The sequence below is a fragment of the Trematomus bernacchii genome, unplaced genomic scaffold (genome assembly GCF_902827165.1).
Source record: "Trematomus bernacchii unplaced genomic scaffold, fTreBer1.1, whole genome shotgun sequence".
Classification (NCBI taxonomy): Eukaryota; Metazoa; Chordata; class Actinopteri; order Perciformes; family Nototheniidae; genus Trematomus; species Trematomus bernacchii.
This window is the reverse complement of record NW_022987593.1, coordinates 5105995-5122067: the sequence shown is the minus strand read 5'-3', so window position 1 is coordinate 5122067 and position 16073 is coordinate 5105995. Positions and strand designations below refer to the sequence as shown.

The 16073-nt window shown below is 40.1% G+C and overlaps 1 protein-coding gene across 1 annotated transcript in view; it reads left to right on the top strand.

Moving 5' to 3' along the window:
• The window catches only part of fbxo41 (F-box protein 41), a 46095-nt gene that overhangs the window by 11215 nt on the left and 18807 nt on the right, over nt 1-16073 (top strand). The window contains exons 2-4 of the mRNA XM_034129253.1: nt 713-1521; nt 1877-2106; nt 15651-15858. Coding sequence (XP_033985144.1) covers nt 973-1521; nt 1877-2106; nt 15651-15858 — 987 coding nt within the window. The 5' untranslated portion in view covers nt 713-972. The remainder of the gene's footprint in view (nt 1-712; nt 1522-1876; nt 2107-15650; nt 15859-16073) is intronic.

The window sequence follows — 16073 nt, the reverse complement described above, 5'->3', positions numbered from 1 at the left end:
CACTGGAGTGATACAAATGGAGACATGGACTGGCACAGTAAAGAGCTCTTTATTCATTTTAAAGCAATCAATCAAATAGTCCTTTAACAATATACGTGAAATCTGACTTTATCCTTCATAGGACAATGTCGGCCGATCTTTGCCCCCTTGATTGTGTGTGTGATTGAGAAATTACCTGCATTTTGGAGCAGTTTTTTCCATTGCTCACGATTATTTCTGATGCAGAGTATAATCTGACTTGTATTCACATTTTAAAAAGAAGCATCAGAATACTGATATTCTGCTATCAACTTTATGAACACATTGTTCTCTTTTATTGGCAGATGGCAGTTGCAATAAAAATGTGTTAATTTGTGATATTTCTTTCCTCGTTTGAAACTGACAAATGGTTTATTAAATGTCTGCATAGTTGTTGGAATCCGTAAAAGTTAAAGTAGCAGGATTAAGTTGGCCTTGTTGCAACAGAATCCTTGATATATTTGTTAAAAAAAGCTCTTCAGTATTTTGTTTTGCAGTTGCACTTAGATAAGATAAAATGATGGGATGAGGTCATTTGTTGGGTAGGATTATTCTTTGTCATCAAGAGTCTGTTATTTATGAAACTAGATTAAGTCCTATTTGTCCATGTGACCCTTAATCTAATTTGATGTTTGACCAAAATGTACAGCATGCATTTGTTAAACTCACCTTTACTCTCTTGCTCTGTGTCTAGGACCTCCGACAGGCGGACCCTGACGGATGAATTGAGGACACCAGTTGAATGTTGCCACTATGTGTGGTCATGTGACTGAGCCACGCTCCCTCTTAGCACATGGGATCTCTCTTCCTGCTACCCACTTGCCGTTGTCCCCCTGTTGCCCTGTTTTCAGCATGAGAGGATCTGTCAAACGCTTGACCTCTGTGCCCTCATACTGGCGCTGCGGCTGTGCGGCGTGAGCCCCCCCCCCCCTCATCCGGCAGTATCTGCACGGCATGGCCTCTCTGGACCTGCCATACCGCTGTCCTCGCTGCGGGGAGCACAAGCGATTCCGAAGCCTGTCGTCCTTACGTGCCCACCTGGAATACAACCACACATACGAGACCCTCTACGTCCTCTCCAAGTCCAACAGTGTTTGTGACGCTGCTGCTCTGCTGCCTCTAGTGGCCGAGGGAGCTCTCCTCGCTCCTGTGAACAGCAACGACCCCTTCGAGCCGCTGCGACCCTCGGCTCTAAAGGAGCGCCGCTTCCCTTGTCGGGAGCTTCCTTGTGCGGACGACTTGAGTTTGACCCCGGCTAACGCCAACACTGCAGCCCGGTATATACCCAATGTGGAGTTTCCCCTGGGGGAGATTTTTATGAAGAAAGCCATGACATCTGCAGACCCTGGTCCCCATGGGAACCCCAACACAGCTGTAGCGGTGGCAGCTAACGTAGCAGCTAGTGCGGTGGAGGCAGCGTATGAGGAGGGCTTAGCCAGGCTAAAAGCCCGGGCGTTTGAGCGGCTGGAGCTGGATGAAAGGCTGGAGAAGCTTTCTGAAGAGGTCAGTATGATCATTAAGGTTTTCAGAATTAACTTGGTTAGCCAAGTGTGGCTGATATAGTTACAGACAATCTGCGACGTAGAGATTACAATCTAAACAGACAAAGAAAACTTAAAATAAAAGTTTAAGTTTATACCACCCCGTGTTGTGTTGAATTACAACATTTCTGACTTTAGCACCCCCTAGTGGTTCTACCAAACAATATGACGTGAAGATGTTCTCTGACAAAAAGGTTTTTTAAAAGAACGTGGTAACTACTTAGCTATTGATCTAATTTGAATAACTAGTTATGCTTCATACAATGTTGGGACTTTAACGGGACAATCGGCTGCTCAAGTTCCTCTTTCTGATGCAGGTGGAGCAGAAAATAGCGGTCCGTGTTGGTCGTCTTCAGTCAGAGCTGGAGAGGAAAAGCTCTGAGCTGGAGCGGGCCAAACTGGAGAGCGACCATCTGAGCCAGGAGAAGCAGGACCTGGAGGACAAGGCCTCCGAACTCTCCCGGCAGGTGGACGTCTCTGTGGAAATGCTGGCTAACCTCAAACAGGACCTGGTGAACAAGGAGCAGGAACTCAATCACAAACAGCAGTAAGTGATTTATTTGTTCTTCAGACTCAGTTTGGTCTTACAGCTGTAGCTGGCTTGTTGGTGGTTTTCCTAAAACGGCTAATATTTGTTCATGAATTCACATTTTAAAGAATTAGTCCACTGCTTGGAATGAGTGAAATGTGAACATTTGCTGGTTTTCATTACCTGTGATGTAACAACTTTGTGTTTTCGCTGTTGGTTAGGAGGTAAAGATGTCACCTAAATTGTCGATTGGAATAACAATCCCTATTTCAGCCCTAATTTTTATTGTGATTTCAGTTTGTTGGTGGATCAATCTCTCTTGGTTTTACAAAGGTTATAGTTTACATGGCTTATGGTGGGATCATTATCATTAACTATCATTATCATTAACATTTATTCAAGGGGCATCTCTTTGACGACAATGTTCTAAATTCAGATTTACAATGTTCTAAATTAACACACAGAGCAGCAGTATACACTAGGGCTGCTCGATTATGGCAAAAATCATAATCTCGATAGAAATGTGAACAGTATGTTTTTAGCAGTTGATTACCCTGAACTTTAAGTATAATTCAACTGAAAAACCAATTAAAAAAATAATTACAAAAATAAAATAATCGTTTTATTTCGATTATGTTGTTTTCATAATCGTTGCAAGCCAAAATCGTAATTGCGATTAAAATACGATTAATTGAGCAGCCCTAGTATACACCACAAATGATAACAACAACAGTGAGGAAAAAGTACAATAAAACAAATAACTAGCAGACATGTCGGTTAAGGAATGATATACAGCAATAAAAACAGTACGACTATGAAAAGAGTAACAAAACCATATAATAACTACTCTGCGAAGAAGAAAATATATACAACAACAGCAATAAAAAATAACATGTAGAAATAGATCGATAGATAGATTCTAAAAGAACATTTAAAAATATTTTGTCCCAGCAGCAGTGTCAAGCATTACAAAAGTTACAAATTATTAAAAGATACCATAAGATACAAATATTATACAAATTTAAATTAACATTAGCGGCAAGTATATATAGTAAAAAATTCAGTCTAGGATACAGGAATATATAGAACTATACTATAGACACATATAATGGCATTGGATTGAATATGCATTATAAATGTGCAAAACAGCTGTTCCGGGTGATGGAAGAGGAGACACAATATCAGATAAAACAAAAAAATACAACAAACATTTCTTCTAGCATATTATTAAATATATGTACCGACACATTCTCGTCTAATTCAAACACCTCCTGTAATCTGTTCCATTTATGTGGTGTGAAAAACAAATAGCCAAGTTACCGAGCTCAGTGTTATATTGAAGAGTTTAAGGTGTAAAAATTGTAGCAGCAGAAATAAACCAACATGAAAAAAACTGAATACCAACTTCCCCACCCTTGACCTCATTACAGATGGCTCCTAACTATTCCTCGCTCTTCTTTTTATAAAACATATTGTCATGCATACAAACCCTCGCTCACATGCCCCTCCTCTCCTTCACCTCTTCCTATCTGTTGATGGTGTAATGCTCAGTAGCATCCACCCACCAGATGTGGTCAGCATCTGTCCTGCTGCTGTCTCCGTGCACCAGTGCCCCGCAAGGCTGGTTATCTGCTCATGCTGAATGCCCACCCCCCCCCCTCCTCAATAAAGCTGCCATGCTGCTTCATGAACTAGTTAAAAGTATGGCTGCTGTAAATAGAAGGAGCTCTTGGATATAAATCACAGCGTGGTGATGGCTCTGAATCTGATGAACATTTGGAGCTCTCCAGCAGAACGCCACTTGAAGCGAGTGAGACCGGAGTTTCAGAGCTTTTATTGAAATTAATACTGGAGTAATTTACTGTGTGGTCCCAACATTGGTGCTGTATTCAGTTTGACAGGCTAGAAGCAAACATTCATTATGTTTAGTATGTTTATGTTAAAATGAAAGGCAATACATTAAAATATTGCATCTTATTATATTTTACAAATTGGTTTGCCTTCTTCCTCTCTCATTAATGAGGTTTTTATAGAGGCTTTGAATTCTCATTAAAATATTTTACCAATTTCAAAAGTCAAACAGTTTCTTATTCATTATTAATGACAATGTTTACAGAAGGGAATTTCGAGGCACAATAACAATGTAATGGGAAAAGAAGGCTTTAAATCATGTCGTTTTTGACTACTTGTGTCGATTAAGGTGTAGTACTTAAATCTCCTCAAACACAATAGCTTTGCTTGTTCGCGTCTATTTCCTTTGTTAAAGTGATCAACAAGTGTCATCCACGGCTCATATGAGAGTCATCTGGTATCTGTGCTGTGTCTTTATCTGAAAGGACAGCCAGCCTCGTCTTTCTATCTTCCTCTGGGGTTTTATCTCTTCTACTCGCTTTCTTTATCAGGCTGGGACAGAAAGGCGCTCTCCAAGGCGTCTAATCTCATCACAAACACACAACTGCACATGTCACTGCAACGTATGTATGTGTGTGATTCTTTAAGGCATCAAAGGTAATGTACATATCAAAGGTCTTTGATATGTACATTCACTTTGGATATTAATAGTGAGGCATTATAATATGTGTCATGTACGGCTGTAACTACCAATCATTTTCATCATCCGTTAATCTATTGATTCATTTCAAATTAAAAGTTAATCTTTAAAATATCAGAGGATATAAAGTCAATCATTTTCCAGTTCCCAAATTAAAATGTTAACTTATTTGTCACAAGTCCACTGATTTGGCTTTCCTGAAAGTTTTAGCCTCATATTGATAAAACTGTTTTTTCATGCATGACTTGATTGTTATCATGTGACTTTAGCATGGAGCTTCAGTCATGTGAAAAATGCTGGTACAGTATACAGAGGAAGATGGATCCCATGTCTCTGTTCAAAAATGTCTTTGGCGGTCGATGTGATGGGTTCATAGAAAGTTGATGCTGTCAGTTTCCAGTGTTCATTCGATCTGTCGTCCAGAATCTTTGCGGCTTTACCGTTGTAGTGATTCTCACGTTTAAGGCCGTCCAGCGGCTCTAAAGCATCCACATTTTATTTCCCAGTCGCAAAAATCAGAGAAAGAGAAACAACTTTTATCAGGCAATAATGTGTTGTTTGTTGATAAGCTTATATAGGTTAATCAACTAATTGTTTTAGCACGAGCGTCGTCCATTAAGTTTCACTGCTCTTGAGATAGCGTGCGTTTAGTGATGCTGCAGTGATTGACAATAAATATGAACACATGTAGTCGTTCCTCTTGGATCCTGCAGGTTAGAGCTGACTCAAAGTGTCTCTTTGTTGTCTGTCAATGTTACAAAATCCTTCTATTTTTCCCATCCCTGCAGAGACAGCTGAACTTGTAACAGAAGTTGCACTGGCTGATCTTGTGATGGTAAGATACAAAACAGTGTTTCATCCGGTCGAAAGAGCAGAAGACAAGTGTGCTTTTCTTTAATTAAGTCCCGCCCCTCGGTTGTAAAGGGTAGCTGTGGTCGTGCATCCCAAACGTGGCAGCGTCAGACTGGGAAGGTTATACCCTGCCCCGGCTCAGTGACTGCCTCCTAGTCATGCCTGCAGCCCAGTCTCTCTCACACACACACACACACACATACAGTACACACACACACACACACACACACACACACACACACACACACACACACACACACACACACAACACACACACACACACACACACACACACACACACACACACACACACACACACACACACACACACACACACACACACACACACACACACACACACACACACACACACATTACAAACTCAGAGGAGAGGCTGGCAGTCTAACAGTAAGCTCTTTCAGACTCTTAAACACAGAGTAGGTCTGAGGTGGAAAAAGAGCATCAGAGCCGGTGAATGTTCAGCAGGGTTGATGACTGAGCAGAAGTTAACAGACACAGAGCAGCTGATTGGATAAACATGGTTGCCTAACAACATACACTCAGCTGATTCTTTGAATAACCTTTGATAATGTCGAGTGACTTCGCACAAAGTTGCAGAAACTCCTTCAAAGAGAAATGTATGCCTCATGTTGCACATCAGTGTTGTCAAATGCTAAACATGCCAGTCACCTCTCTATGTGTTGCTATGCAACCAGAGAAAGCTCCCACAAGCTTCTAGCAGAAAATACGACACAGCCCTGATAATTTATTCTGCACTTGCTGTAAATAAGTATGAAGAGCATCCAAGACGCCTCAGATGCTGTTAGATTTTCTTCATTATAATGTCAGGCTGCAGTTTAGTTTGTACACAACACAAACAACAACACACAAAAACGCACACCATGCTCGCTCTGTAACAGTCACTGCAAACACTTAGTGATAAACATCACACTAGACTGTAGCAGTCATAACTAAATGAATAGCAGAGTCTGTCAAGCACGGCTGTTAAGTGATTTGATAGCGGCTGCAATAAATGAGAGCAGCTGTAATCAGCAGAAACCGGAGCCGGAGGAGAAATGAAAAATGATGGGACGGTTATCTCCGTCATTCAGCGTGCTGCACACTCACAAAGTATGAAAACAGCCTCATATTGTGTCTGTCTCAGAAATATGTCGAATACTGTCTTAATCTTTCCAGCAATTTACATTTGCTTGATGACACAGCAGGGTTTGTTGTTGACTTTCAATGAAAGTATTTTAATCTCTAGCATGCCTATTGTGTGGTATCATTGTTCCAGTAGATCATTTTAAAGAATATCTCTGATTAACTTTGGTCTTTATCTTCAGTTTGTGATCTGTTTCATACATGGAAGTGATACAAACAATAATACTGTTTGCTCCAGTTGCAGTCAGATAATCACTACTTTTATTTGAATACCTAATTGTTTCTCTTCTTGTGGGAAAAGCTTGTATGAGTTGTCCATGGTTTTTATAGTCATATTAAGGCAATCTGAGAAGACCAATACTCCAGCCCTAAAACAATTAGACTTCAAACAATTAGGTTATTAGTCAATTGACTAATTAAAATGTTCTGCATCAATTTGAGTTATTGATTTATCATTTGAGAATTGTCATTAATGCATAGATAACAAACATGATTTGCTGTTGTTCTTTTTCTTATTCATTAGTTTTGGTCTGTCAATCAGACAAGAATAGCTATTTGAAGACAGCATTAAGTGCACAAAACAGCAATAATGTTACAGTGTTTTATTTGTATTTAAAAGGTATTTAACATAGGCAGGGCACATTAATTAGCATTGCTGTAAATGTGCCACAGTTTGACAAGAAGCTGTTTTTCAGAGTCCCTGCACAGATGTTACAAAGTCACCCTGAAAAGAATAGAAAGAGGATTAAAATTACAAAGTCATTGAGATCATTTAAAAGCGTGCAGAGCAATAATAGAAAGCAAAGAGGCTGGAACACACGGAACCAATTAAGTGAGAAAATAATTGGAAAAGTAAAGACAATATAAATAAGTGTTGGATGCAGCACTACAACAAATACTTCCTTTGTGAAGCTTAACATGGCCCTTTGTGTGTGGAAGGCGATAATTAGGGTAATTTTTGCAGCTGTATGTTTTACCATTGTTGCTTCAGATTGGGTTTTATTGTACTCTCCTCATGTGCTGTACAAACAGAGCAGGGACTAAGTGATGCAGCATTGCAGATGTTTGAATTAAATTGTGCAGCTGTTTATCGGCTTTGTATTGAGGAAGAGGAGGAGAGCAGTACAATTGCTGTCAGGTTTTCATATTTCACACACACACACACACACACACACACACACACACACACACACACACACACACACACACACACACACACACACACACACACACACACACACACACACACACAGTTGCTGCAGTAGGCCACAACTCTAAGGCTTGATTTATTCCTACAACCAGCTCTGATAGAGTAAGAGTGCCCTGTGCAGCATATAAAAGCCGGGGGCTATACAGGCTCCACAGAGCATGCAGGAGTCTGGCTATTTGCTGTCGCTTGTGCCTCCTCTGGATAAATAAGCTCGGGCAGCAATCTCGAATGCAGAGCGAAGCTGTCAGGGTGGAGAGAGAGTGAACTCGCCTCATTAACGGCAGTTTCTAAAAGAGAGGGGAGTGTGTAGTATTAGCGTGGCGGGACTTCCAAGGCCCTCTAATGAATAGAAATCAGGGTAAGAATGTGATCTGCAATACATCGCAGAATGTAATTAGTTTGAATACTCCTGTGAAGATGGACGTTCTCAAGGTCCTGGGTTTTAATAAAATGTTATATTTATAATATTCCTAAACATTGGTGATCCAATGTCATAAAAAAGCATCGACACCAAACACTTCCACGCTATTTCTTGATGTGTAATATGTTGAAATGTCAAAATATTCTTTGACACACTGCATTCTGACTTGTACTTACAGAGCTCATTAGCCTGGACTGGATATCCTCAGTTAGCTATTCAGCTATAATGTACAATATAAAGCAGCTTATAGAGGATGATACTCTGAGTACGGACTGCATCCAGATTTTCAGCAGCGATATGAATTGGCGTATAATAAGAAAGGGTTCTGCATGATATTAGATAGCCCAGAATGTAGCGTATGCATGTTACCCCTCAGATAGAGCAGGATTTATGAGCGAGGATTGTTCATTTCTAACATAAGATGGAAGAAACTGACGTGCGTGTCCTTGAGGCTGGATGAATAGCTTTGAGCACAAAGGAAAAGAGGAACAGGAAGGATAGTTTAACCAGTCCTTCAGTGGACTCGTCTGACTTCTTTCCCATGTTGTTAAGACTGTCTGTTCACGTTACACTGTTAGCTGATGACTATAGGAGTGTGATGAACTGGGGTTCAGTATATGTGTGGTTCTGTAGACAGCTGATATTGAGACAGTGCTGTCATGATGTTCTTTTCTCTTTTTTCAAACTGTTGAGCTGTCAGAGAGCTGAATAAGTGATGCTGGTGTCTATTCACAAGGGCCAACACATTTAGCCACATCTACAAGTCAATATGCAACTGACTGATTTGTTTGGTAATAAAAACAAATATCAGAAATGTTTTTTTATAATCAATTCAAAGTATTGTTTGCAAAAAAAGGGCAGACAATTACATTTCTCAATTATGTGAAACAGTATATTTGATTTTGGACTGAAAAAGTGGTCATTAAAAAATAACCTTAGTCATTTTAAAACTGGGATGGACATTTTATACCAATAACTGACATTTTCTGAAATAAATGATCAAACTATTATTAGGAAATAATTGACAGATTAATCTAAAATGAAATAATTGTTAGTTAAACCCGAGGCTCGATTAGAAGATAAATCTGATTATCGACATTCCAAAAACGTTCTGGTTTTACCCAGTTTTTTGTGAAGATTATATCTCAGAGTTTTGGGCAAAAAAGAAATATGAAGACATCACATTGGGCTCTTTGACATTTGTACGACTGACATCCCTAAACTGCAGCCCTACTTGTTTCTATATTTATTCTTCCCCTATTTTGTTCCAGCTGCACCGTCATCATTTGCAAAGAAGAGTTAGAGGACAGAATTATTCTCAGTTTGTTTTGACAGCTGAATTTCAAGTTGCCTTTTCCTGCCATTTCTGTCATTTCTGTCAATGCTCCACACCATCACCTCGCTGTTGTATCTCTGGGTGATTCGGCCATCTTTGACTTGTAAGCGGTTTACATTTTGATAGGACTGGTTGGAGCCACGTTTAAATATTTACTCTCCCATGATTGATCAGAGCCAAGATGTGGATAAGTGGTTTCTCGGGAAACCAGTGAGGCTTTTTTTTTTTTTGTCTCTGAGAGGCAATGCATTTCAGCCTCTCTTTCTCTTTCATCATCCCTTTTCTCTCACCCTTTCATCCTTGTCTCCTTCACATCTCCGTCTCATGTAGCCAACTCTGCACACATCTCCTCATGTGGCCTTTATCTTTTGTTTGCGTGCAATGCATACAAAATGTGTGACATGATGACACAATGTAGCCCCCTGAATCTGTCTCACCCAAAAAAAAAAAACGCTATTTGATCCAGGTGTCAAAACACGAGCAGCTGTCCTTTGTTGGAGCTGAGAAAAGCTCTTATCATGCAACAGCCTCCTCTTCCTCACGCAGGCCTTTCAGTCAATCATCTCTGCGTTTAAATATTAATGAGGAATAATATTTGAATGAATGGCTGGAGATGATGACAACTGTGAAAGGCTGCTGACCAGTGATTGTAATTAACATTTAAAGAGAATCCATACCTTATTAATCACGCCTGTTATAGCTGGATGTATTTGCTATACTAGACTATTTGTAATGGCTGTTAAGTGTAAGGCAAATGAAACATGGTCAGTTAAGGATTCATTATGTCCCTCTGCATATGCACTAGCATGGGACATATATTGAGGTCTACAAAGCCCATTTTCATTTGTTTGATAAAGAACTGTTGCCTACATTTCTGTAAGTAAGCTTTAACGTCTAAATGATTGGACCTTTTTCTATTTCGAAGAACTTAAAGCAGCACTAAGGCATCCGATTTTAAATGGCTTTCATGCAAGCAAGCCCTTTATTCTAGTATCATGGGGAGACACAGCAGGGAACAGGACCAGTGTTTGTTGTGTTGGCTTTGAAGGGGAATGTGTGGTAAATCTATAATGTGGAACTATGACCTTATTTTTTTTTTAATCGGAGGTATTGATCCTATCTCAACTGCTGTGTGTTTGTGTAAGGATTTAGTGAGGCTCATTGTTTGCATCAGAGTTAAGCTGTTGTATATAATGTTAAATCAATCTTAGTGTGTAATGATACAAAGATAAGAGATAGTAGCGGATCCCCCAGAGTCCACAGGCTGGTGCTGGTGGAGCAGGAAATGGATGAAACTCATGCACGTCCTGGAGGTGGTGGTTATGGGGAAGTGGTGCGTTGTGAAATAATATATGTAGGTCTTTTATTTTAGATTTAGTCATCAATATATTGCTGTATTTACACACCAGACACATCTCCCAGCTATAATGATATCCATTGTTGTTAACAAATCCTGTAGAGAATCTAATCACAATGTAATTCACACATAATAATGTTTATTTTAACCCCTTGATCTTTATACAATGTGATAAGACCATTGGTTCAATTTTGAACATACTAGATATACAGAGAATAGGAGATACACTGACAAATCCTGTGAGTAGAATTAACAAAGAGCTGACAGTGTGGTACATTTGAGATTTCATTCTGAGCTGTTTTCATATAAAATAAATAAAGATCATGTGGTAACTCTGCATAAAAGGCACAATGGTAGGATTTGTGTAAAAACAACAACAACATGGAATAGACTATAGGAGAGGAGATGCAAGTGAAGATAGAGAGGAGACAAAACTCTGTGTCGCCAAGTTAAGAACATGAGGGACACAATAGTGGATTCCCTTCACCCACAAACACACATGTCGGTTATTAGAACGAGGAACCATCGGCGAGTCATTCTCTCTGATCCACGCCACAGACTCAACAACCTGCGTGTTCATCAGCGAGAAAAGATGGCGGTCTCCTTTATCCCGCTCCCCCAGCGTCCGGGTAAACAGGAGGGCATGTTTCTCACCTTGAGGCTTTCTTTCTGAGGTGTTGGTGTGAGTCACGCTGTGAAATCGAGTAGTGTGTGTGTGTGTGTACATCTGAGTGTGCATGTTGAAATTAGGATTGACAACAGGAAGCAGCCACATCCCATTTCTCTTCCCTCTGTCAAACCTCCTGCGCTCTCTGCTTCCACAGGACTGCAGATTTCTGTCTGTAGCTTCAGCCTCTGCAGTGGTTTTTCTTCGCAGCCTTTGTATCTCATCTTTATCCGTTTCTATCAGCTTCAAGCCTTCTTCTCTCCTCTGTATTTCTGGTCCTACCCCTTTCTCCTTGCATGTCTCTGGGGATCCAGTGAGGAGATATATTTTTCCTCTTCTCCCCCTTTTCCCAGCATTCAACATCTTCCTTGGTCTTTCGATCAAATTCCTGATCCCCTTGCTTCTTCTCCGTAAGGATTTCCACGCTGAGTGAGGTTTCTTCAGCTCAGCGGTTAAGCTGCCAGGCGGTCTGTTGCATCCGTGCAGTACTTACTCACAGAGAAAGGCTTTCCTGTGTTGCCTTCAAAACGTTCCTCCTCGTGGGATCGGTGGATCTGTCTCTCGCAACGAAACACAAATCTAATACCGTTGAATAATTAATGAAGACTAATTACAAATGTATTGCAATTTGGATTCCAAAACACAATGTGAGGTACATTCAAACCTTCCTGCTCTTTTAATAGCATAGTGAGACAGCCATATGTCATTATACTGGAGGCTGAAGCAAATACAATGCTCAGTCATTGCTCTCTGTTTATTACCTTGAATAATGAGAGCAGCAACTTTCGCTTCAGGCTGCTTAATTATACACCACATTAGGTACAGCTCCAATCATTGAATTAAAATAAATGATACTTGGGCTCATTAATTGTGTGCCGTAATCAGATGCATCATATACAGTTGAATGAATCAATCTGCTGCGGCCATTAGCTAATGCATGTTATTTGGATAGGAGCGCTTCTTCAACCAGCATCTGTCTTGCTTCTATATTCAGTGTTTTTGTTTTCTTTGCATAACGGTATCAGGAGCCTCATCACTTCAGCAGTTCACGAAAAAGTGCCAAAGTATGGGATGTTAATATTTTTCATCTCTTTTGAAAAAAATAAACAGATGATTTTGCACAAAGCATATGATTATCAGTACAACCAGGTTCAACCATCCTTCATAATTGTCCTTCTTTTAGACTAGGCAAGATTATTTGCCAAATAAATTCAAAGTGCGTTACATCGCAATAGAAATGATCAGAGAATGAAGCAAAGATCATTATAAACTTATTTCAAACGCAATAAAAGAGAGACAAAGTAAAGATGCACAGTAAGGGTAGAGTGATTAATGATAAGAATTCATATTCATTTCATATGTTTAAGTGTTTTGGTTTAATCTCCCCTCTCTAATTAGCATTTTTTCCAGACAGTAGGAAGCTGTTTTCAGTGATTCAGCTCTATACACTACCTACACAGCACACAACTGCAGACAGACACAGTTAGTGACCAGCTGAGAAACATAGTGGAGCATAAAGCAGTCAGTATTGGATTGAATTCACCACCATTTTCGAAAAATGCTTAAAAAAAAAAATGTTGCTTTAAGGTTTCAGTCACAGTGAATGGAAACTTTTTTGCAAAGATTTAAAGGTAGGCCAAAGTGGAAGTAAAACATTTAGCTTTACCACCCAACACTGATAAAGCCCATATGTGCCCTTCCTCCCGTCTCTATCCCCACTTTGTCCCCAAAGACCCCTGTTAATACAAGCTTTCCCTATGTGCGAGCTAGATGAGGATATTCTCTTCCTGTTCCAGAAAAGAGAGGAGAGTTTATCATTTCAAGATGATGAGGTGGTTGGAAGAGCTTAAAGCCAAGACACTTCTTGTTTTCTCTGTAAGTTCTCACAGTGAGACGTGTTATCTCCAGCAGTGGAGACAGTGTACAGTAAAAGGCCTCTTTTAATCACTTTACAACCAATTGCATAGAGCCCATTGAGCCCAAAGTAGATAAGAATCATTGTATCTCACATTATGAATAACCAAGAGCCACGCCAAAGACAAATGGCCACTTCATTTGACTGATTCACTGATTGCTCACTCACAGGTTTGATAGCAGGTGTGCTTTTATTTCTACCCTGCGCTCAAACACCTAAGAATACTTTTAGAATCATAGTTCTATAATCATTGCCTGAGGATAAGAAAAGTTAACTGCGCCAAACGGCAAACTATTTTTATCCCAGAACGTCCTCATTTAAAAAATAATCACTGAGTGCCGTTACTGTTTTTGGAAGGATGCAGGGTTAATCATAATGGTCAGTGGTTATGGATGTTTGACATCAGTTGGACATATCCATCCTGATAAGCAGCTTGGCTTATTTTATGAGAACAAGCCTATTCAAATTGGAGGGACACAGATTTGATGTCTGCAGTGACTGTCTGATCCTTTAATGGTTCCTTTGGCTTCGTCAAGGTCAGATGAATGGTCTTGTTAAGCTCTCCTGACTGCATTGCTTAGACAGTACAGGCTCAGGTTGTTTAAAGGACACAAACAGAGGTACAAGAAAGCTGCTGGGAATACAGTAAGTCCCTCATAGTTCCAGATTAACAGGCATGAAAAGAACATTTTCTGTAAAAAAGGGACATGGGGATGTGGGTCAGGTGGTGAGCAAAAGCAATCCTGGAACAATTATGATTTGTAGATATATAGAAAATAATCTATAACAGTTAGGAATATCGATTAGTTGTCTGTGTGTGGAGGCAAATAAATAAGTGCTTGTTCCAGAATCTCCAATATCCGTATGGTGATTATATGTCACCTTTGTTTTCATAGCTTGTTTCTGCTTTCTCCAAGTGGCATGAGCAAGGGAAAATGTATCTGCATGTTTATCATATTGTCACTAAGGTAAACAATTACATTTTCCAACTTGTATATTCTTTTGGTTTGTTGCTTGTAGCTGATTTGGACAAACACAAACTTGAAGCTGGTTCCAATCAATGCTGACCCTGCTTATATTATTCATAATCCATTCTTAAAGTTATTGATCTACTGTATTATGATGTATGAATCATGTCTGGACATTCAGGATTGTTCGTCACTAGACCCTCCACACACATGTTCAACATCTATCAGTCATACATAGATTTGTTACGATAACGCTGAACAAAATCACTGCAGGGAACGCTTAGAGTATACACTGGCTGCAGACAGCTCCTAACACTGTCTGAATTCCTGGTTTGTTTGCCTCTGTATCTCAGTAACACACTGTCCCCTAAAATGACGGGAACTTGGCCCTGCTGTGCCATATCCAATATCCAGCTGCTCTCTCACCCGCTATTTTTCTCTTTCTCACCCACTCTGTGTGTTTGTATTGATAATGCTTCTCTGCCACAAAGCCTGTGTGCAAAGTCTCCATGCAAAACAGGCAAAACCATTTAAGCCGAACATGTAAGCTTTCTCCATCAGTGAGTTCCAACAGATCAGCAATTTCCCCCTGATGAGACACATTTACAAATAAGCATTCAAAGAGCATTCCCCCAAATGTAAAGAATGTCCCCTTAAAGGTCCCCTATTATACTGTTTTTCGTCAATATATTATAGGTCTCAGATATATACAAAACATGTCTCTGAAGTGTTTGGCTCCAAATACCAAACAGCTCATTGTAGCATCCCATAATCCCCTCTGTTTCAGCCCTGTTTCAAAAGGGCTGATTCTCTGTCTGTTACTTTAGAAGACAATAAGGAGCCACTCTCCGCGCCCCTCTGAGAGATATTTGGTTAGTGATTGGCTAATGGTTACACAAGCCAAAACATCGTTATGACATCATAAAGTGGCCAAAATCTGATCAACTCATTTTCAGACAGGTTTTTATATAAATGGATCAGGACAAAAAGTGAGCGAATCTTTTTTTCTGAGACTTTCAGAATCTCTTTACACAGAGGGGACACATGTTTATGTAGAAAAGACATGAAGAAGTGGATTTTGCATGACAGGTCCCCTTTAATGTTTCCTCTCTGCCTCTCAGGGAAGTCGCCCAGATCGACCAGTTCCTTCAGGAGACGGCGGCACGAGAAGCCAATGCCAAGGTGCGGCTGCAGCAGTTCATCGAGGAGCTGCTGGACCGGGCGGACCGCGCCGAGAAACAGCTGCAGATCATCAGCAGCTGCGGGACCACGCCCAACGGCAGCCTGGGGCGCTGCAGCCTGCAGAACTCAAAGGGCAACGGACGCCAGGTGAGGATATCCTGACGTGTGTCTTCTGTAGTATCAAAAGGTTTCATTTTACAGAATGCCTTGTGAGATATTTTGTTTCCTGTGTGTTAACGCTACTTTTATTTAGGGTATTTAAGACATGTTGTTTTCAGAAAAAAAAGAATACCATATTTGTACGTAACATACAAAGAGTTTTTAAATGCTGAAAGACTTGGTCACATTGAAATGCTTGATTA